Genomic DNA, 22,401 nt, shown 5'->3' on the forward strand with positions numbered 1-22,401 from the left:
AGCATCACGCTGCTGACTCATAGGGTATGTCTACACTACCCCGCTAGTTCGAACTAGTGGGGTAATGTAGGCATACCGCACTTGCAAATGAAGCCCGGGATTTGAATTTCCCGGGCTTCATTTGCATAAGCGGGGAGCCGCCATTTTAAAATCCCTGCTGGTTCGAACCCCGTGCAGCGCGGCTACACGGGGCTCGAACTAGGTAGTTCGGACTAGGGTGCCTATTCCGAACTACCAGTACACCTCGTTTCATGAGGAGTAATGGTAGTTCGGAATAGGAACCTAGTCCGAACTACCTAGTTCGAGCCCCGTGTAGCCGCGCTGCATGGGGTTCGAACCAGCGGGGATTTAAAAATGGCGGCTCCCCGCTTATGCAAATGAAGCCTGGGAAATTCAAATCCCGGGCTTCATTTGCAAGTGCGGTATGCCTACATTACCCACCTAGTTCGAACTAGGAGGGTAGTGTAGACATACCCATATTTAGCTTGTGGTCCACTCTGACCCCTAGATTCCTTTCTGCAGAACTCCTTCTGCTGGGGAGGTCTAGAGGTTGTGGAAGGTTTGGGAGAGCAGCCCAGTCCAGGAGGCAGAGGGGACGGGGGGAATGTGTGCACCTCCCCGACCAGGACCCCCAGGCCTGGCCAGGGGAAAAGGAGGGGCCACACAGGTCTACCCCGCCAGTACTTCCTGGGCCCAGACTCGGTGACAGGGGAAGGGGGTGGCCGCATAAGCCTCCCCACTGGTGCTCCTTGGGTTGGGAGAGTAAGACTGTGCAGGCTGGGGTGCTGCAGCCACACTGGGTACAGGCAAAGTGGGGTCCTGTGAGGAGCAGCAGAGCGGTGCTGCCTAGCCCTGTGGTGCTCCCAAGAGGGCTTTCTCTCCCCCCACCTGGCCCATCACTAGTGCCGAGGGCTGGGGGCTGGAGTTTGAGGCAGGAAGGGGATAGCAGAGCTCCATCCCCTAGCTGTCTACCCCACTGGGCTCCATCCCTAGTGATCACTCTGCAGGATAGTTCTCCCCTGCACTCACTGCCCCCTAGTAGTGATTGTGAGGCTCGCATCCCTCCTCCCTTTGCCCCTCCCTTTCCATGTTCTGGAAAACAGTCCCATTCCAGGCACCTCCTGTTTTCCTGGCCCCACCCAATCCTGACCTTGCTTTAAGCGAGGAAAAGAGGAATCTGCCTAGTAATTTTGGTGGTCCTAGCTCTTGCCATTTAGGATGAGTTCTTGAACAAATAGACACACAGACAGACCACAGCACAAGTCACTTTGCCAGTGACTGGAGAGCAGTCTGTTCCAAGAGCAGTGACTGCCTAGAGCAGTGCTTCTTAAACTATGTCCTGTGGCACACTGGTGTACCATGAGGCAGTTGGACGTGTGCCGCGGAGAACAACAAAGTTCAAAATGGCCGCCCTTAAAGGAGCAGGCAACCTTTTTTTCCTCAATAACTTTCCCCCAACCCTTTTTTTTTTTTTTTGCTCAGTAACTTCCCTCCTCCCCGTCTCTTTCCCCACCCACCACCTTTTTTTTTTTTTCAACAAAAAATCCTTGGTGTTCCTCATAAAGAAAATATATTCTTTGCTGTTCCTTGGTCTTAAAAAGTTTAAGAAACCCTGGCTTAGAACATCAGCTATTCTGGGTTCAGGTCCCTGCTCTGAGAGGGATATGGCAATTACAGTGTGTGGGGCAGATGGGAGTGAAGGGTCTTGGGTAAAGCAGCACACCGGAGAGCAGGTTCTGAGTATGTGTGAAAGTTGTAATCGCTCCTCTCCTCCTTTGGAGACCAACTGTCTTCCTTAACTGGCAATGCTTCGGGAAAGGGACCCTCTGGTCAGAAATACCCGTGTAATGGCCAGAAAAATAGAGTCTTTGTATTGCATGGGAGTGCCTTATTCCACTTGGCCCCTTTGAAAATCCAGGTCTGCAGTTCTGTAAGGAGTGGGGCAACGTTCAAACTCCAGCCAGAACAAAGTCAAGAGGAATTGGGTGACCCAGCACTTCTGGACTTGCCATATTAATTGGAAAGTAAAATTTTAAAATCTTGAACCCCTGCACTTCTTTCATTACAAATTATACAATGTGAAATTCCTAGTGACATCAACAAATCTAGGATTTCAGCAGGAGTGGCTGCTGTAGGTTCTAGCCGAAGTAAAAACAAATAAGCTCCCACACAACTTGAGTTCCAGCCTTGTCTGCATTGTTGTTTACCAGGGGTTACACCCTCTCTGGATCTTTGTACCATCCACAAAGCCCGTCCGTGCTGGAATAACATTGTTTTGCATGCATCTACAACCTCTCAAACAAAAACGAAGCATATTTTGAGCTTGTTCTGCCTGGAAGTAGAAATTGATGGAGTGTGGTGTTTTCCTTCACCCACTCTTGTTTATTTACATGGAATGTGCAAAGTCCTGCCCCTTTAATCAACCCCAACCCCTAAACTTCCTCCTTCCAACTTTTCCCAGGGATGCCATAGACTCACAGGCTACTGCTGGGCTTTCTTGCTTTTCCTCTCTTTCCATGCCAGTATGTGATCAGTTCCTGGGTGTTCTACCTCTTCCCCCCATGACCCTTTTCCCTCCCCGCATTTAGGGTATGTCTACACATCACAGTTACATTGAAATAACAGCCATTATTTCCAATTAACTTTCCTAGCGTCTACACAGGCAAATCGCTAGTTCGAACAGCTTTTTGTGTGTAGATGCGTTAATCTGAATTAGTTTAATTCAGATTAACTAATTTGAATTAAGTTAACTCAAATTAATGCTGTAGTGTAGACATACCCTTACACACACACAAAACAACAAACAATACTCAGCAACAACCTTCCACCCGCTCGGTCTGAACTCCTAGGCAGGATCACAAAGCCCCCTTTGTCTTTGGTGGAAGATTTCTGATTAACTCCTCCTAATTCAAAGGAGCTTCACGCCCAGCCTCAGTGAGGTTCCTGGGGCCCCTTAGCATGATGAAGATACCTGGGGAAAGTTTTGCCTTAGACCCTAAATAACCCAGAAGTTCTCGTTGCTTGCTTGAGTGCCTCCTTCATCACATTGTTGCGTAGAGTGTAGATGATGGGGTTGAGCAGCGGGGTCAGGACGCAGTAGAACAGGGATACCACCTTGTCCATTTTGGAGGACTCCATCACAGGCAGCCGGGCATACATAGAAAGGGCCGAGCAGTAGAATATGCCGGTGACCGCCATGTGGGTGCCGCAGGTGGTCAAAGCTTTCTGGAGACCACTCTCCGAAGGTGTCCGCCATGCTGTCTGCATGACGCAACTGTAGGAACCGGCAGTGAGGAGGAAGGAGCTCCCGGCTATGACCCATGTCAGCGTGATGCACACCAATTTGCTGAGGTGCGTGTCCGAGCAGGCGAGTTCGGCCAGGGGGACAAAGTCGCAGAAGAAGTGATCGATCTCGTTGGGGCCGCAGAACGACAACCGGGACACAGCCACGGTGAGGATGGAGGAAGCCAGGAAGCCAGACAGCCATGCCGCTGCCGAGAGCTTGAAGCACAAGGAGTTGCACATGATGATGGAGTAGCGCAGGGGGTGGCAGATGGCCAAGTAGCGGTCATAGGCCATCACTGCGAGGAGGAAGAACTCGGTGGAACCCATGGTGAAGAATAAAGACATCTGGGCAAGGCATCCACGGACAGAGATCGACCTATTCCCCTGCAGAAGCCCAGCCAGCATCTTTGGGACCGTCACTGAGGTGTACCAGATCTCCAGGAAGGAGAGGTTGCCGAGTAGCACGTACATAGGGCAGTGCAGGCTCGCACAGCTCCGGACTATGGTGATGATGGACACATTGGTGGCGATGGTCAGGAGATAGATGATCAGGAACATCACAAAGAGTAACCATTGCAGCTCCGGGGAGGCAGAGAAACCCAGGAGAATGAACTCCGTCACTTCAGTCTGGTTAGCCCCTTCCATGTGGCTCATGTGGGCGTGATCCATGGGAAGAGAAATATACACAGGACTGCTAGAGCAGGGCCAAATCCTGAACGGTGCTGAAATAGAAAGGTAGGTAGAGAGAGAGAAAGAGGAGGTGGGGATAGATAGATAGATAGATAGATAGATAGATAGATAGATAGATAGATAGATAGATAGATAGATAGATAGATAGATAGATAGATAGATAGAGGGGGTGTATGGGGAAAGAAAGAAAGAAAGAAAGAAAGAAAGAAAGAAAGAAAGAAAGAAAGAAAGAAAGAAAGAAAGAAAGAAAGAAAGAAAGAAAGAAAGAAAGAAAGAAAGAAAGAAAGAAAGAAAGTCTGATCACTGTAAACTGCTTTTTTGACAAACATTTGTTGGGGAAAATTTAACATGGGAATGATTCTATTCAACATATTCATAAATGATCTGATGAGAGGGGTAAACAGTGAGGTGGTAAAATTTGCAGCTGATACCAAACTGCTCAAGGTAGTTATGTCCAAAGCAGACTGTGAAGAGCTTCCAAAAGATCCCACACAGCCAAGTTCCTGGGCAACACAATGGCAAATGAATTCTAAAGCTGATAAATGCAAAGTAATGCACATTGGAAAACATAATCCCAATTATACCTATAAAATGGCAGGGACTAAATGAACTACAGCTTCTCAAGAGAGATTTTGGACTCCTGGTGGAGAGTTCTCTGAAAACATCCACTCAATGTGCAGCGACCGTCAAAAAGGCAAGCAATGTTAGGAATCATTAAGAAAGGGATAGAGAATAAAACAGAGAATATCGTATTGCCTCTGTATAAAACCACAGGACGCCCACATCTTGACCACTGCCTGCAGATTTCATCACTTCATTTTAGAAAAGCTATCTTGTCATTGGAAAAAATTAAGAAAAGAGCAACAAAAATGATTCAGGGTTTGGAACAGCTGCCATATGAGAAGAGATTAGTAAGAGTGGCATTTTTCATTGTAGAAAACAGGAGACCAAGGCAGGATATGATAGAGGTCTATAAAATCTTCATTGGTGTGAAGAAAGTAAATAAGGAAAACTTATTTACTTGTTCCCATAACATAAGAACTAAGGGTAATCACATGAAATTCAGAGGCAGCAGGTAAAACAAACAAAATGCAGGATTTCTTCACACAATGCTTGAATGTATCTAGTTCTTTTTTGAACCCTGTTAAAGTCCTGGTCTTCACAAAATCATCTGGCAAGGACTTCCACAGGTTGACTAAGTGCTGCGTGAAGAAACACTTCCCTGTATTTATTTAAAACCTGCTGGCTGTGTCTAGACTGGCCAGTTTTTCCGGAAAATCAGCCGCTTTTCCAGAAAAACTTGCCAGCTGTCTACACTGGCCGCTTGAATTTCCGCAAAAGCACTGACTTCCTACTGTCTGAAATCAGTGCTTCTTGCGGAAATACTATTCTGCTCCCGTTCAGGCAAAAGTCCCTTTTGTGCAAAGCTTTTGCGCAAAAGGGCCAGTGTAGACAGCTCAGTTTTGTTTTCTGCAAAAAAGCCCCGATCGCGAAAATGGCAATCGGGGCTTTTTTGTGGAAAAGCATGTCTAGATTGGCACGGACGCTTTTCCGCAAAAAGGCTTTTGTGGAAAAGCATCCGTACCAATCTAGATGCTCTGTTCCAAAAATGCTTTTAACGGAAAACTTTTCCATTAAAAGCATTTCCGGAAAATCATGCCAATCTAGACGCAGCCTCTATGTATTAATTTTATATGGTGACCCCTATTTCTTTTCCTTGTTCATTTTCTCATCCCCCGTCATGATCTTATAGACCTCTATCGTATCCCCCCTCAGTCTCCTCTTTTCTAAACTGAAAAATCTAAGGAATCCGGTACCTTCTATGTATCCTGGACGCACTGCAGAGATTTCTTCCTGTGTCAAAGCAGCATGCTCTGAAAATGTAGGCTCAGGCAGCTCCAATTCTCTCCGTCTCTGTTGTCCCCTCCCTCAGGAAGGGGGATTGGAGTAAGTTCCTGTGCTGGGTTTCCCTGCATACCCAATGCCACTTATCTCAAATTGGGACCTTTATAGGACACAGCCAGGGAATGCTCTGGGAACCAGAGAGTGAAGGGACGTATCTCTGGCTTTGGGATTTTCACTCCACCTGTAGGGGTTCATAGCAGTGCACATGGCTTACCCAGACTTGAGTAAAGCATTTGACATAGTCTCACATGACCTTCTTAACAATAAACTAGGCAAATACGACCTAGATGGGGCTACTGTAAGGCAGGTGCATAACTGGCTGGATAACCGTACTCAGAGAGTAGTTATTAACGGTTCACAATCCTGCTGGAAAGGGATAACAAGTGGGGTTCCGCAGGCGTCCGTTTTGGGACCAGTTCTGTTCAATATCTTCATCAACCATTTAGATATTGGCACAGAGGGAACGCTTATTACGTTTGCAGATGATCCCAAGCTGGGAAGAGTTGCAAGTGCTTTGGAGGTTAGGGTCATAATTCAAAATTATGGACAAACTGAAGAAATAGTTGGAGGTCAATATGATGAAGTTTAATAAGGGCAAATGCAAAGTGCTCCACTTAGGAAGGAACAATCCATGTCACACACACAGAACGGGAAGCGACTGTCTAGGAAGGAGTCCTGCAGAAAGGGATCTAGGGGTCAGAGTGGGCCACAAGCTAAATATGAGTCAGCAGTGTGATGCTGTTGCAAAACAAAAGCAAACATGATTCTTGGTGGCATTAACAGGAGTGTTGTGAGCAAGACACGAGAAGTCATTCTTCTGCTCTACTCTGCACTGGTTAGGCCTCAGCTGGAGTATTGTGTCCAGTTCTGGGCACCGCATTTCAGGAAAGATGTGGAGAAACTGGAGACAGTCTAGAGAAGAGCAACAAGAATGATGAAAGGTCTAGAGAACATGAGCTAGAAGGGAAGGCTGAAAGAACTGGGCTTGTTTAGTTTGGAAAGGGGAAGACTGAGGGGGGACATGATGGTGGTTTTCAAGTATCTAAAAAGGTGTTACGAAGAGGAGGGAGAAAACTTGTTCTCCTTGGTCTCTGAAGACAGGACAAGGAGCAATGGGCTTGAACTGCAGCAAGGGAGGTTGAGGTTGGACGTTAGGAAAAACTTCCTACATGTCCGGGTGATGAAACACTGGAATAAATTGCCCAGGGAGGTTGTGGAATCCCCATCTCTGGAGGTATTGAAGAGCAGGTTGGACAGACACCTATCAGGGATGGTCTAGACGGTGCTTGGTCCTGCCGTGAAGGCAGGGGACTGGACCTCTCGTGGTCCCTTCCCATTCTAGGGTTCTAGGATTCTCTAGCGCACACCAGGCTGAGATCCTCCTGCTGTGACATCGGCTTCCCAGCCCCATCCAGTCAGCGCCACGGGAGAGAGGGCGAACCCTGGAGCACTTGGGCAGCTTTTCGTTCTGCTCAGGAAGGGGCCGGTGGATGGTGCAATGAGCTGGAAGGCAGAAAGCTGGGATTCGGCCCTCCCCCACACACACTTGGTCCTGCTGTTTCCCTGGGGGACCTCAAGCAAATCCCGCAGGGCCAGGTTTTCAGACCTATGGATTCATTGCTCCCAAGGCCAGTGTGGTCATCCCAGTCTGCCCTCTGGTACACTCCTGGCCAGAGACATGCCCCCAAATAGTTCCAGTCCTCATGTGAAGGGTGGGCATGATGGAGAGACCAGCTGGGAAACTGTCTCAATGGTTCATTGGGCTCCCCATTAAAAAGGAAGGAATTGTGCTAGCTTCTATTTCCAGCCACCCCAGTGTCTGGAGATACCTACGGGGGTCTAGCACGGTTCGCGGCATGCCTTTGCTGATTAAGACACCGTTGAAATCCTACCAACGCCCACTGCACTGGCCAATGCCACACACAGAAACACGCCTCGCCCGCCGAGGCACGTCCCAGCTCTGCCTACGCCCCGTTCTCACGTCCTACCCCCCCCCATCTCCATCCAACCACCCCCTCCAGTGCCTAGTCTGAATCTCAACATCTGGTGAACAGAGCTATATCAGTGGGGGGGGAGCATGAAAAACACACTCCTGCCAGACATGCTGCACTACCCGATCTCCCAGCACCATGATTGGCAGAGCGTTTCTGTCGATGGAACAAGGGGTGATCCCTCTCCAATGGAGAAACCCCCTACGCCGGTGTCACCTGCCTCTGTTCTGCAAGTAACACTTCCTACCTGCCAGGGTGGTGAAAGACTGGAATAAATTGCCTGGGGACGTTGTGGAATCTCCATCCCTGGAGATATTTCAGAGCAAGTTGGACAGACACCTGCCAGCGATGGTCTAGATGGTGCTTGGTCCTGCCATGAGGGCAGGGAGCTGGACTCAGTGCCTCTGGAGGTCCCTTCCAAGTTCTAGTGCTCTGTGATTGTAGATGGAGCCGTTGTCTGAATTCTTCCAAGCCTGCTTGTGTTTGCTGCCCATAGGAATAACGGAACTATTTATTCAGTAAAATTTCTCATTTCAACTACAGTTCTGGTTCTTTTATGTAACAGAGATGCATTTAGTTGCCACTGCATACAATTCCTCCCCGCTGCCCGCACACAACTCCAATACACATGCCCAAACATAGCCTGCCCGTACAAAGAGGCAGATGCAGATGTCTCACCCATGCAAAGCCTTACACACACAAATGTGTAACACATCTAAGGGCACATGGAAAAGTGTTACACACCACACTCTCTCTGCCAGACCCGCACACAACACACAGGCATGAAGTTATGAGACAAGACATAAAATGGATCTTTCTCAGGAATGCGCAGAATAGCTTCTTCTCCAATCTCCGTCCTTTGTTAGACACACTTCTTGTGGCTTTCCCAAAAAAGTGTGCCTGGGAATAGTTGCTGAGCAGAGCAGGAATCCGAGGGCCAGGTGGGTAAGTTTCCTCTGGCTCTAGGGGAACTGTGAGCTCTGTGAGCATCCAGGGGCTGCAGGTGGATGTGTGGATGGCCCCTGGGTTGGTGTGTGCCGGTCACTAACCTATGAATGCAGAGTTGTGTCTGGGGAGGCCTAGTGTCACACATCTGACTCCAGCAAGCACAGAGAAGCCTACTTCCCCCTTCAGGCAGGCAGTGGCCGGGTGTCTGACTACCCTGGGGACATCTGGGAAGCGTCACACACACAATCGCCCATCACACCACATTCATACACAACCACCAGCACGCACACACACACATCCCCAGCGTGACTGCTAACATGACCCACACTAACAGCAGAGATGAGAAACAGGATTTTATGTATCAGAGGGGTCGCCGTGTTAGTCTGGATCTGCAAAAGTGACAAGGAGTCCTGTGGCACCTTAGAGACTAACAGATGTATTGGGTCATCAGCTTTTGTGGGGAAAGACCCATTTCGTCAGATGCAATTGCAATGGATTTTTCACCTTCAGTCCATTTGGTACGATGTCCATCCGTTTGCAATTGGAGAGAAAAATGATATCTGTCTGTACTTGTGCAAGTTTCTTCATGATTAGGGGTTTGGCACGGGTGCCATATGAAGAGAGGCTAAAGCAACTGGGACTTTTCAGCTTAGAAAAGAGGAGACTGAGGGGGGATATGATAGAGGTCTATAAAATCATGAGTGGTGTGGAAAGGGTGCATAAAGAAAAGTTATTTATTAGTTCCCATAATAGAAGAACTAGAGGACACCAAATGAAATTAATAGGTAGCAGGTTTAAAATCAATAAAAGAAAATTCTTCTTCACACAGCGTGTAGTCAACCTGTGGAACTCCTTGCCAGAGGAGGCTATGAAGGCTAGGACTATAACAGAGTTTAAAGAGAAGCTAGATAATATCATGGAGGTCAGGTCCATAAAAAGGCTAAAAGCCAGGGGATAGAAATGGTGTCCCTGGCCTCTGTTTGTCAGAGGCTGGAGAGAGATGGCAGGAGACAAATTGCTTGATCATTGTCTTCGGTCAACCCTCTCTGGGGCACCTGGTGCTGGCCACTGTCAGCAGACAGGATACTGGGCTAGATGGACCTTTGGTCTGAGCCAGTACGGCCGTTCTTATGTTCTTATGCGGTTGATAGATTTCCACTCCGTACAGCTAAATGCAGTGCCTTGCATGGTGTCAAGTGCCAGAGAGGTGGCCATATTAGTCTGGATCTGCAAAAGCAACAAGGAGTCCTGTGGCACCTTATAGACTAACAGATGTATTGGAGGGTTTTATTTGTAAGGACAGTGCCCTTGGGGAAGTCAGTGGGAACAGGGCTGGGCCCGTGGACTGGAACAGAAGATGGCCTTCTGCATGAGGAAGCAAAGAGAGACTCTCGCTCTCAAACTTCCAGGCAGGAGTCGGGCTGGGCCAGGCATGAGCAGGCCCCGGTTCCTGACAGTCCTTCCCCTGGGAAAAGGGAGGCCAGCCCCCATTGCAGGGTCGACACCTTTCTGTGCGTATTGTATTTTTTTGGAGTTTGAACAAACTGAACCCTGAGAAAATGGTGGGCGCTTGACCGAAGATCTCACACAGTAAACAAACAGGAGAGTCGTTAACACTGGAGGAGAAGTTCCTGTGTCTTAGTTATAACAGAAAAAGCCAATCGCGGTCGGAACTCATTTTTAAATGTTATGTCTCTATTCCCCTCCCTGAGGAGATCACCCTGCCTGCGAGTCTCCGGATGGCCCTCCGCATCTCGGCATTCCTCAGGGTGTAGATCAGAGGGTTCAGCATCGGGGTGATCACCGTGTACAGGACCGAGACCACCTTGTCCACGGGGAATTTCCGGAAGGGCCTTGCGTAGACAAAGATGCAGGGCACGAAGATTTAACACACCACCGTGATCTGGGTGCCGCAGGTTGACAGCGCCTTGCGCTTCCCTTCCGTGAGGTGCATCCTGATCTTGAGCAAGATGACGGTGTAGGACACGAGCAGGAGGAGGAAGATGAGGATGACAATCACCCCGTTGTGGGAGACCGTCAGCAGCTCGAAGAGGTAGGTGTCTGTGCAGGCCAGTTTGATGACTTGGGGGACGTCGCAGTAGAAATTGTCCAGGACGTTCGGCCCACAGAACGGGAGCTGGAGAACCAGTCCAATCTGAACGATGGAATGAGCCACGCCACCCAGCCACGTGCCCGCCACCAGCCCCACACACACGCCCCGGTTCATGATAGTCAAGTACTGCAGTGGCTTATGGATGGCCACATACCGATCGGCAGCCATCACCACCAGCAGGAAGACCATGGCGCCGGCAATGCAGTGGAAGAAGAACATCTGGAGGAGGCACTCGTGGAAGGAGACGGTTTTGCGCGGGGAGAGGAGACCCGACAGCAGCTTCGGCACGCTGACAGTAGAGTCGCTCACGTCAATGAAGGCCAGGTTGGCCAGCAGGAAGTACATGGGAGTGTGGAGCTGGGGGTCAGAGATCACGGCCGTGATGATGGTGACGTTTCCCAGCCAGGTCGTCAGGTAGATAACGGTGAAGACGACAAAAAGGATCCCCTGCAGTGCGGGGCTTTGGGTGAGGCCCAAGAGGACAAATTCAGTCACGACCGTGGTGCGGTTCTCCTGCTCCATTGTATGTCTTTAATACGCACCTGGGAATGGAATCATGATGAGAATACAAATGAATAAAAGGTCCCTGGGGTATTTCTACCTTTAAATTCCTGATTTGGAATCCTGGCTAACTGCACCCTAAGACGGACTCCGGGTTTGGGTCTGGGCTTAGATAGTTCCATATAATCCTAAATTCAATACTAGCTCCTCAAACCTAAAGAGCAAGGGATTTCCCTGCACACACACACAATGCCCCCTCCATCAGCCCCCTAGTTGCATGCAGTGTTGTCAATTTAATGCAACCACCCCTTTAAATTCGACTTCCCCCCCCCATCTGATTTTGTTTATGGGGGACTGTACTGATTGGGAATCGGCATGGGGCGCCTGGGCGGGAAGAGGGGCAGTTTGCTGAGCCAACGGGCACCAGCTCACCCCAGTCTGAAATCATCCGCCTGCAGCCCGGATGGGGCAGTGCTAGGAAGGGTTCGGGTTCTTCCTAGAGCCAGGAGGTTCTGGGCTGGCAAGTGATTGCCGGCAGTTGCCCTTAGGCAAAAATTCTCAACTTGACGATCACAAACAAATGTCAGAGGGTCACTTTGACCAGAGTGACTGACGCATCAGAATGGCCAGGCTGGGTCAGAGCAAAGGTCCACCCAGCCCAGTGTCCTGTCGGCCACAGTGGCCAATGCCTGGTGCCCCCGAGGGGAGGGAACAGAACAAGGAACCATCCAGTCACCCCTCCCCTGTCGCCCATTCCCAGCTTCTGACAGAGGCCAGGGACACCATTCCAACCCCTCCTGGCTAATAGCCATTAATGGACCTAATCTCCATGAATCTATCCAGCTCTTTTTTGTACACTGTTAAAGTTCTAGTCTTCACAACATCCTCTGTCAAGGAGTTCCACAGGTTGACTGTGTGTTATGTGAAGAAATACTTCCTTTGGTTGCTTTTAAACCTGCTGCCTATTCGTTTTATTTGGTGACCCCTAGTTCGTGTGCTACAAGAACAAGTAAATAACCTTTTCTTATTCACTTTCTGCACCACAATTGTGATTTTATAAACCTCTCCCATATCCCCCCTTACTCCCATATCCCCTCTTTTCCAAGCTGAAAAGTCCCCGTCTTATTCATCTCTCCTCACATGGGACCCATTCCAAACCCCACCTCATTTTTGGTGCCCTTTTCTGAACTTTTTCCAATGTCGAGATATCTTTTGTGAGATGCAGCGACCACATCTGCATGCAGTGTTCAAGCTGTGGGTGGTACTGTGGATTTATAAATGGAAGTGAAGTTCCACAAAGATGGGACAGAAGCTAGAATAGACAAAACATAAGGACCAGCCTACTAAGAGATTCGGATGTTGAATGTTTGGTCTCAGTATCAGAGGTGCAGAGCCTCCATAACCTGTATTAAGATAGTGACCAAGTTTTCCCTTATAGTGGCTCACCCTTCGACCCTTCCATCCCATTGACTGATCCCCAAAGCAGGTACTCAGCTGAGAAAATGGGGGTGCCTACAAATTCTGCAGAAGAACTTGAAATACCATCGTTTAGATGCCGTGAACACACGAATGTCGTCTGTACGCTTAGCCTGCAATGGTCAAACATCCTGAAACTTCCATTTTGATCTGACTTTTGAAAAAAATAACACCCAAAACATTCTCGTTTTAATTATTTTTTCTGTTTTCCATATCCTCCCAGACGCTTTCTCCCACATTTTTAATTTGACATGTGGAGAAATGGGGGCAGGAGAAGGAAGGGGAGAAAAAAGTGTGAGGTGGTATGAATGACATTAACCACTGAGTTAAATATTGAATAAAAATTCAAAATTTTGATTCAATAGTTAATACAAAAATTGGAATTTTCAGATGATTTTTGAAAAAAATTATGAAGGGATTAGATAGCCTTTGGGCTCAGGAATAAGTCATCCCCCCTCCTGGCATGGGATTTTCCATGGAAAAGAAGGGACGTATGTGACCAGTTCTCCTGGATCTCCCCATTGCTCAGTGGATTCCTAATCTCTCCTTTGACACATCACAAACTCCATGCCTCAGTTTCCCTTTCTGAAACACGGGTAATTCCTCAGCTTCACCACCGGCTCTTACCACTCCAAATTTTCCCACCGCCAGCCTGTTGACCTCAGAGATTCCCTACCTTGCTGTAGCTGCTAGGGCACAGAAGTTTAAGAGAGCCCCCGTCCAAGGAAGGGAACTCAAGATGTGGTGATGTGAAAGCCCGTGTCTACTGGCTGACATAAGTGACTGCAGCTGAGCAGTCAGATGCTGTAGGAGATCCATAAATCTCTATCACGCTGAAGCAAATCAAAGGAACAAAGACGCATCCTGTGTTGGCTGGAGCTGAGCCATGATCTCTGTCCGACAAGTAGCTTTTGAACATTTCAGGCACTTTAGGCTGGGAGTTCCCTGGAGCCGAAGGGAGTTAGGTGCTCAGCTTCCAGTGAAATCTGGGAGCTTTGAAAGTCCAGCGTGGAGCTACTAGACAGCTACAAAAATGCAAACTTTTCTACATGCAAGCAGCTTCCTACTAGGACTCTGACTCTGGTTTTATCTGCACATCCGGACACTTCCTGGGCGCTTTCTTGGTTACACTCACACCTCCGCCCGGCTCCGGTAACATTTGAGCAGCTAAGAGCCTTAGCATGGGAGAAACCTGATCGAAGAGATCCTGGAGCAGGAAGACCTCAGAGGACCCCAGTAGCAAAGCACCTTACGTTTGTTCTTCCTTGCTCAGACTCCTCTGCAAAGCCCAGGTATCCTTTGCAGGAGTATTCACTCAGTGAGCGCTACACATTATCTCCCCAACTAAGTCGTTCTTCCCTGATCTGTGTGCTCTCTGAGCCCCTGTCCTCCTTCCTCACAATAATTGCATGAGCAGCGAGGAGTCCTGCATCTGACCAAGTGGGTCTTTGCCCACGAAAGAGTATGCGCCAACACTTCAATTAGTCTATAAGGTGCCACAGGACTCCTCGCCGCTTTTGCAGATTCAGACAATAATTGCATGTTGTGTGAACCATGTGTTCACACCTGGACACCCTGCCACGACAGATAAACAATCCAGGACAACAAGGGAAAGTCAAACCTCAGAGCTGATCATCGCAGTCCTGGCCAGCCGGAGAAGTCCCAGTTCCAAGGAGGAGTCAGCCCCAGAAAGCTCCCCATTATATCTTTATTAACTCCTGTGAAGAACAAAGAGTCACCGAAACCCCCTGGAGCTTTGGTAGGTCCTCCCCAGAAAGTTGTGGCTTGGGAACTTGTGCACAAGAGGAGTCATTAATCATGCTGTGGTGTGTGTGGGTCTCTCTAGATGTTTACTCCGGCTGAGCCGGCATCAGAGAAACGCCCCTCTGTGCTGGAATGGAAGATGTGGACATCAGACAGGCCTCCAAAGCAGAGGAAACCCCATTGCTGCTGGGTTTGGCACTGAGCTGGAGAGAACTCTGCAAGGACTGAGAGCGGGAGAGGAAAATTCAGGGCTTCTCGGTCCCATGCCCATCCTAGATGGGAAGTGAATTCAACGATCAGAGCCGAGTCCTTTCTGGGCGCCTTCGAAGTTTATTGTCCGAGAGCTCTGCTGAAGGGCTGGTAACATCTGGGGATTATGATTCAGAAAGATCAAAGGCCAAAGTTGGTTTACTCTTGGACCAACAGCCCGTTCACAATCTGACCTGAAATATCAGCGCCCACGTTCAGTAGCCTTAAAGTGTGGACTTAAAGATACAACTATCTTAGGTAGAGCATTGAATCATAGACTCCTAGAACTGGCAGGGACCTCAAGAGATCTAAAGTCCAGTCCCCTGCCCTCACGGCAGGACCAAATACTGTCTAGACCATCCCTGACAGGTGTCTGTCTAACCTGCTCTTCAATATCTCCAGGGATGGAGATTCCACAACCTCCCTAGGCAATTTATTCCAGTGTTTCACCACCCTGACAGGCAGGAAGTTTTTCCTAATGTCCAACCTCAACCTCCCTTGCTGCAGTTTAAGCCCATTGCTTCTTGTTCTATCCTCAGCGGCCAAGGAGAACAATTTGTCTCCCTCTTCCTTGTGACACCCTTTTAGATACTTTTATACCCTTTTAGATAAAACAGCTCTCATGTCCCCTCTCAGTCTTCTCCTTTCAAGCTAAACAAGCCCAATTTTTTCAGTCTTCCTTTATAGCTCATGTTCTCTAGCCCTTTCATCATTTTCATCATTTTAATGCCTCTTCCTAATTTTATCAGACACTTCAGAAACAATGGTGATAGGATCCCTTTGAGTGCTTAGAATAGACCAGACTAGAAGATGTAACCTGTTGAATTCTGACCAAGCCACAGCATTATGTGTAGCGTTTGGTGACTGAAGGGTTGTTTTGTTCACTGAGGTATGTCTACACAGCAAAGTTATTTCGAAATAACTGTCCTAGCATCTACACAAACCAACTGCTATTTTGAAATTAATTCGAAATAGCGGAGGGCTTATTTCAAAATTGGTAAACCTCATTCCATGAGGAATAGTGCCAATTCTGAAATTGCTATTTCAAAATAAGCCCTGTGTAGATGCTTATTTCAAAATAGGGGGCCTCCAGCTCTTCCCAGGGTGCCCTGCTGGCCACCCTGCCACAAGGTAACTTCTGACCTGATGCCCTGCCGGAACCAGTTCCAGCTGGCCTTAAATGTGTTTCAGCGTCCAATCAGTGTGGATGCGCTATTTCAAAATAGCAAAAAGATATTTCGAAATGCATTTCGTGAGTAGATGCGTTATTTCAAAATAAGATATTTCAAAATAACGCTGTAGTGTAGACATACCCTGACTATTTAAAACAAAAATCAGAATTAACGTTTGGATTCAGGTCAAACATTTTTAACATGTTGAATGGGGGCGGGGGATTGGAAAGGCAAAGAAGCCGAGCGCTTGAAGGGAGCTGGCGCATTGGCAATGTCACAGCAAAGTGTCTCGTTCTGTATCAGCCTGAAAATATGCCATAGATGTTTTCCAGCATGCTGCCAAAAGCAAACTAAAAGATCCCCCAAACCAGAGAGGGTGGCCACCACGGTAGGGATCGCTCTTGGCCCGGTGGTCAGGGCATTCATCACAGTTGTAAGAAAGCTGTGTCCATCCCCCTGTGGAAAAAAACAAGCCTTCAGGCTGCATTTGTAAGCAACAAGTAGCCAGAGGCAGTTTTATTACGAGATGCAGCAAGGGAAGAACTGGTTCGGATTGGGGGGAGCCATCCAATCTTAGAATACAAGCAATTATGATGCAGTTTATACACTGTCCATTACATATAATAACAATAAACAATTAGTCTCCGTCCAATTACAAACACCAATGGCTAACAGTTATTTTAGTTCCACCCAGACGCTCCTTATCTCAAGGTTCTCACTAGAGTCAGCATTCCATCCTTATCTCCGTAAAGGAGGCGAGATCTTTTACAGTTCTCACGTTGTTAGGGTTAGAGTTAGCTTGACTCTTGCTTCATTGCTAACAAACCTGAAATGGCTGCATACCAATTCCCTGTGCCTCCACTCTCCCCCCTTTTGTGCTTTTAGCACAACTACCTTTCTAAACCTTTATTTTCATTAGACATTACATAATTAGTACAAACATGAAAGCTATTTCTATTATTACATTTTCCCCCCCAAAAATAAAATATGACCTACTTAATGACCATGAAGGACTGAGTGTGGGGCTAAGAACATAAGAATATCCAGACCAAAGGTCCATCCAGCCCAGTACCCTGTCTGCCCACAGTGCCCAGTGCCAGGTGCCCCAGAGGGAGTGAATCGAACAGGGAATCATCATATGATCCCTTCTTGTAGCCCATTCCAAGCTTCTGACAAACAGAGGCTAGGCACACCATCCCTACCCATCCTAAAAGCAATTGATGGACCTAACTTCCATGAATGTATCTAGTTCTTTTTTGGACCCTGTTAAAATCCTGGTCTTGACAATATCCCCTGGCAAGGAGTTCCACAGGTTGACTGTGCACTGCATGAAGAAAAACTTCCTTTTGTTTGTTTTAAACCTGCTGCCTATTCATTTCATTGGGTGACCCCTCATTCTTGTGTTACGGGAACAAGTCAATAACTTTTCCTTATTCACTTTTCCCACACCAGTCATGATTTTATAGACCTCTCTCCTATCCCCCCTTAGTCTCCTCTTTTCTAAGCTGAAGAGTCCCAGTATTTTTAATCTCTCTTCACAGGGTACCCGTTCCAGGCCCCCTACTCATTTTTTTGCCCTTTTCTGAATCTTTTCCAATGCCAAGAGATATTTTTGGAGATGAGGCGACCACATCTGTACGCAGGATTCAAAATGAGGATGTACCATGGTTTTCTATAGAGACAATATGATATTTTCTGTCTCATTCTCTGTCCCGTTTTTAATGACTCTAACATTCTATTTGCTTTTTTGCCGGCCACTGCGTACTGCATGGATGTTCTCAGAGAACTATCCGCAAGGACTCTAAGTTCTCTCTCTTAAGTGGTTGTAGCTCAATTAGTCCCTATCATGTTGCATGTATAGTTGGCATTATTACTTGGATGGAGGTGTTATGCTAGGGCAAAATATGGCCCATGGGCTGAATCTGGCCCACCAAGCTGCTGGATCCGGCCCGTGGGCCCAGCAGGAATCTCAGGCAGGCTTCCTACCCACCCTGCCCCCACATTCAGTTCAGTAAAGCTGGCTGCAGGGCCCTGTTTGCCTGTGAACAGCTGTGAGCCTGGGGGGTTACGGGAGAGGCTTTGCACACTGCCCTGCACCCAGCACAATCTCGCAGCTCCCATTGGCCGGTTTCTGGCCAGTGGGAGCTGCCTGTTTGAAGACCATGCAGTGCACGAAGTACCCCTCCTGTCTCCATTCAGGCTGGCAGCGGTTCCCTCCTGCACCCCAGTGCCCTGCCTCGGGTCATGCACCCCCTCCTCACCCACACTCCCTCCTAGACCCCACGCCCTCTCCTACACCCTAATCCCGTACGCCCAGCTCCCTTCTGCCCCCACCCTCCACCCCGCCCCTCCTCCCTGCAGACCACAGAGCAGCATGGGCCTTGACCACTCACCAAGTTCTTGGAGTGCCCTCCCCCCATCAAAAATTACTGCTCCCCCTTGTTACACTGTCTGGGTGGCTCATCCCTACCATGTCTCTCAGGGCAGGCTGTCCGAACAGAGCCGTTCCCCCAAGTCGGTGGAGTGCTCGACCACTAGATTTCAGCAGGCCAGGAACAAGGAAAGGGAAGAAATGAGAGAGCCACGGCGCGGTGGGGCCGAAGCCACTAGTGGGTCAGTGTCTGTGGGCAAGAGATGAGCTCCTGAGCTCCCCAATTCCTCCCTTTCACCAGCAGACGTTGGTCCCGTGGAAGAGATCACCTCACCCACTATGTGTCTGCCTCTCCAGGGACCAACCAGCGTGGCAACCAGCTAGAGAGCAGAAGCGCCCGTGAGCCGGCAGTTTTCTCACACGGCCTCACCCTGTCTGCGTTTTCCTCCTGCTTCGGTGGCATGGCACGCTTCCCGAACCGTTAAAAAAATCCTCAGTGACATCTTTTCGTAGCTCGCTCCCCCGTGTTTGGATGAATTCTTGTATTATGACCCACGTTTATTTTGTTAGGGATCAATGGGTTTCTGGGGACATCTCCGCTGGCGGGACAGGCCTTCAGTGGCCTGGCGGAGGTTGGTCAGAGCTGCCGTGTGCTGTTAAATGCCCCGCAGTCTGATGGAAGTGCCCCTGATTCCCACCAGCGGATGCCCTGACCCCCAGTGCGGTGACCAGCCCCAGCGTGTGGCTAAGGAGGGCAGGGTGCCCCCCGCCCACGGCTGCCTTGGGACCCTCGGATAAACCTTGGCACTCAATCTCTCACTGCCCAGAGGAAGCTCTCCCCTTGTGAATTAGTCCAGACACACTCATCACCGAGTTTTGTAGGAGCTCGAAAATCCACCTGCTGCATTCCCGTTGTCATGAAGATTGCCCTGTCCTGTCAGCCGGGGCCCAAGGGGAGTCGGGGAGTCCCTGGCCAGGGGTTCCTGCGACGCGAGGCCGGGAAACGGGGCCCGCGAGGGACACGCGACGGCTCTGCCCGCCTTGGGGGCTGGGCCCGCATCTCCTCTGCCAGGGCTGCTGCGTGCACACGGCAAATTGGCACCCCTGGGGCTGGGCCACGGCGCCGGCTGTGCGGCACGAAGGAGGGTCCCCAGGAGACGGAGACGTGATATGGGCTGATCCGGGCGCCCCCAGCCGGGCTGGGCCTCTCTGCAGGCGCAGGGCAGGGGGGATGGTGGCAGAGGGGCGGGGAGGCATTTGCTGCCCATGGCTCTGGCGGGAGAGGAGGACGGAGGCGCGCCGGGGGCAGACAGGCGGCAGGCAACCTGACGGAGGTTCCTGCAACAGACAGGCTGAAGGGCTCCAGCTCCATCGATTTCCTGCCATAGGCACGTATGTACCAGCCGGCTCGTTGGCCCCCGGCCTTCCCCCCCAGAGCTGCCCCCCAGCCCAGCTAGTCGGATTCCCCCAGCCTGCCCCCCCAGAGCTGCCCCCCAGCCCAGCTAGTCGGACTCCCCCAGCCTGCTTCCCCAGAGCAGCCCCCAGCTGGTTACGCCGTCCGGGGGGCAGAGGGGCAGTGGCAGAGGGGTAGGTGGGGGCAGCCTAGGGCTCCGGGCTGGGGTTATTCCAGCTGCAGGCTCCCTCCCGGCAGCTCCTCCGGCAGCCAGAATCCTTGAGGCAGAGCGAGGGAGCAAGGGGTCCGTGTCACCCCTCCGCCCTCCCCTCCTCTCAGCCCCTCCACTCTAACCACTTGCTCCCACGACCCTGACAGAACCGAGAGAGAGAGCACAGCAGTCCTGTCTCCTAGGCCCTCCTCCAACCACTAGCCCCCACTCTCCTGCCAGAGCTCAGTGGGAACTTGGATCCTAGCCCCCCCCGCTCTAACCACTAGCCCCCACTGCCCTGCCAGAGCTGCCCTGGCACCTGACACTCAGCGGGGGCTGGCTGCTCGTGCGGGCTGTTCCCAGGCAGGGCTGGCAGTGGAGCAGGACTCACTATTGCAGCCGCGCCGACAGGTGAATCTCCCGGTACTGGCGAGAGCGTTATGGGGCAAACGAACCGCAAAGCCGGGGGGGGGGCACTGAGAACATGAAGAGCTGCACCTGAGCAGTGCTGTAGCCACTGCAACAGAGATGCCTCCAAAGGGCAGCGGAGGCTAGTGGTTAGTGCGGTGAGGGGGTTGGCGAGCCTGGATGCCTGGGTTCCATCCACAGCACCGAGAGGGGAGTGGGGACTAGTGGTTAGCACAGCGAGGCTGTGAGCCCTGACTCCTGGGTTCTCCCTGTAGCTCCGGGAGGGCAGTGGGGGCTAGTGGTTACAACGTGGGGGGAGGGATGGAAACCCAGACTCCTAAGTTCCCTCCATAGAGCTGAGAGGGCAGTGGGGTCTAGTGATTAGAGCGGGGGGGGGCTGAAAATCAAGGCCAGCCCCCCCTCACCTCCCAGGAGAGTGACCCAACTCCCCAGCAGTCCTGGCCTCTCCTTGGTGTCAGGGACTCCCGGAGTATGCTTTGCCCCCCACGCTGGCGGCATGGGGCCAACTGCCCCGGGCGGTTCCCAGACACACTGAGGAGCCGGGGGTCCCTTCGCCCAATGCTTCGGGAGCCCACTGGTGCCTGGATGCCTTTGCCAATGGGCTCCGCACTGAGGGGGCAGCACTGGGACCCAGAGACCTCGGCAAATGCCTGGCAAAAAGGCCCTGGACCTGTGCAAGCTACAAGGGAGGAGCCGGCGCTTCCTCAGCACCCCCGTTCCCTCTTGCGGGGCTGGGGGGCTGGTGGGTGAGAACCCACTGGGGGGGAGCCAGGCTGGGCTCTGTCAAGCCAAGACTTACACACCTCTAGGGATGGAGATTCCACCCCCGCCCCAGGGAACCCAGCCCAGCACTTCCCCACCTGCCTTGGGAAATAGTTTGTCCTAATCTCCAACCTAGACCTGCCCCACTGCAACGTGAGCCCATTGCTCCTTGTTCTGCCACCTGCCCCCACTGAGAACAGCCTCTCACCCGCCTCTCTGGACCCCCCTGCAGGGAGTTGCAGGCTGCTCTCAAATCCCCCCTCACTCTTCTCTTCTGCAGACTGAACAAGCCCAAATCCCTCAGCCTCCCCTCGTAGGTCATGTGCTCCAGCTCCCTAATCATTTTGGTCGCCTCCACTGGCCCCTCTCCAATACGCCCACATCCTTTTTGTAGTGGGGGGCCCAGAACTGGACACAACGCTCCAGACGTGGCCTCCCCAGAGCAGAATAAAGGGGAATAATCACTTCTCTGGATCTGCTGGCAACGCTCCTTCTAATAAAAGCGGCGAGGAGTCCTGTGGCACCTTATAGACTAACTGAAGTGTTGGAGCATCAGCTTTCGTGGGCAAAGACCCACGTCGTCAGATGCGTGTCAAGTGGGTCTTTGCCCACGAAAGCTGATGCTCCAACACTTCAGTTTGGGTATGTCTACACTACAGCACTAATTCGAACTAACTTAGTTCGAATTAGTTAATTCAAACTAAGCTAATTCGAATTAGTGCATCTAGACTTAAAAACTAGTTTGAATTAGCGTTTTACTAATTCGAACTAGCATGTCCACATTAAGTGGACCCTGAACCGGGGTTAAGGATGGCCGGAAGCAGTGCCGGCAGGGCATCAGAGGAGGACTTAAAGCGTGGAGCTGCTGCCTCAGGCTAGCCGAGGGCTGCGCTTAAAGGGACCCGACCCCCACCCCAGACAGACAGTTCTCAGGGGTGTCCCGCTTGCAAAGCAGTCCTGGCTTGGAGTGCCCTGAGTGCCCACACTCGGCACATCACAGCACTCGGCCATCAGACCGGCTGCACTTGCCGCAGGCTGCCATCTGGGGAGAGGGGGCAATTGGGGGGCTTCAGGAGAGCTTCCACCCCCAGAAGCCCGCAGAGCCAGCCCAGTCCTCCCCATCGGGGGCTCATACCCCATT

The 22,401-nt window shown here is 50.6% G+C and overlaps 2 protein-coding genes across 2 annotated transcripts in view; one reads left to right on the top strand and one right to left on the bottom strand.

The window, feature by feature from the left end:
- Positions 1-22,401, top strand: part of LOC102462711 (olfactory receptor 14A16-like) — a 93,015-nt gene that overhangs the window by 59,686 nt on the left and 10,928 nt on the right. The gene's annotated exons all lie outside the window — the stretch shown is intronic.
- On the bottom strand, positions 10,507-11,454 carry LOC102460752 (olfactory receptor 4D9-like). Its single transcript, XM_006122771.2, is given in 1 exon segment — positions 10,507-11,454. A coding segment is annotated over 1 exon segment (948 nt).

Source organism: Pelodiscus sinensis, chromosome 30 (assembly GCF_049634645.1).
Source record: "Pelodiscus sinensis isolate JC-2024 chromosome 30, ASM4963464v1, whole genome shotgun sequence".
NCBI lineage: Eukaryota > Metazoa > Chordata > Testudines > Trionychidae > Pelodiscus > Pelodiscus sinensis.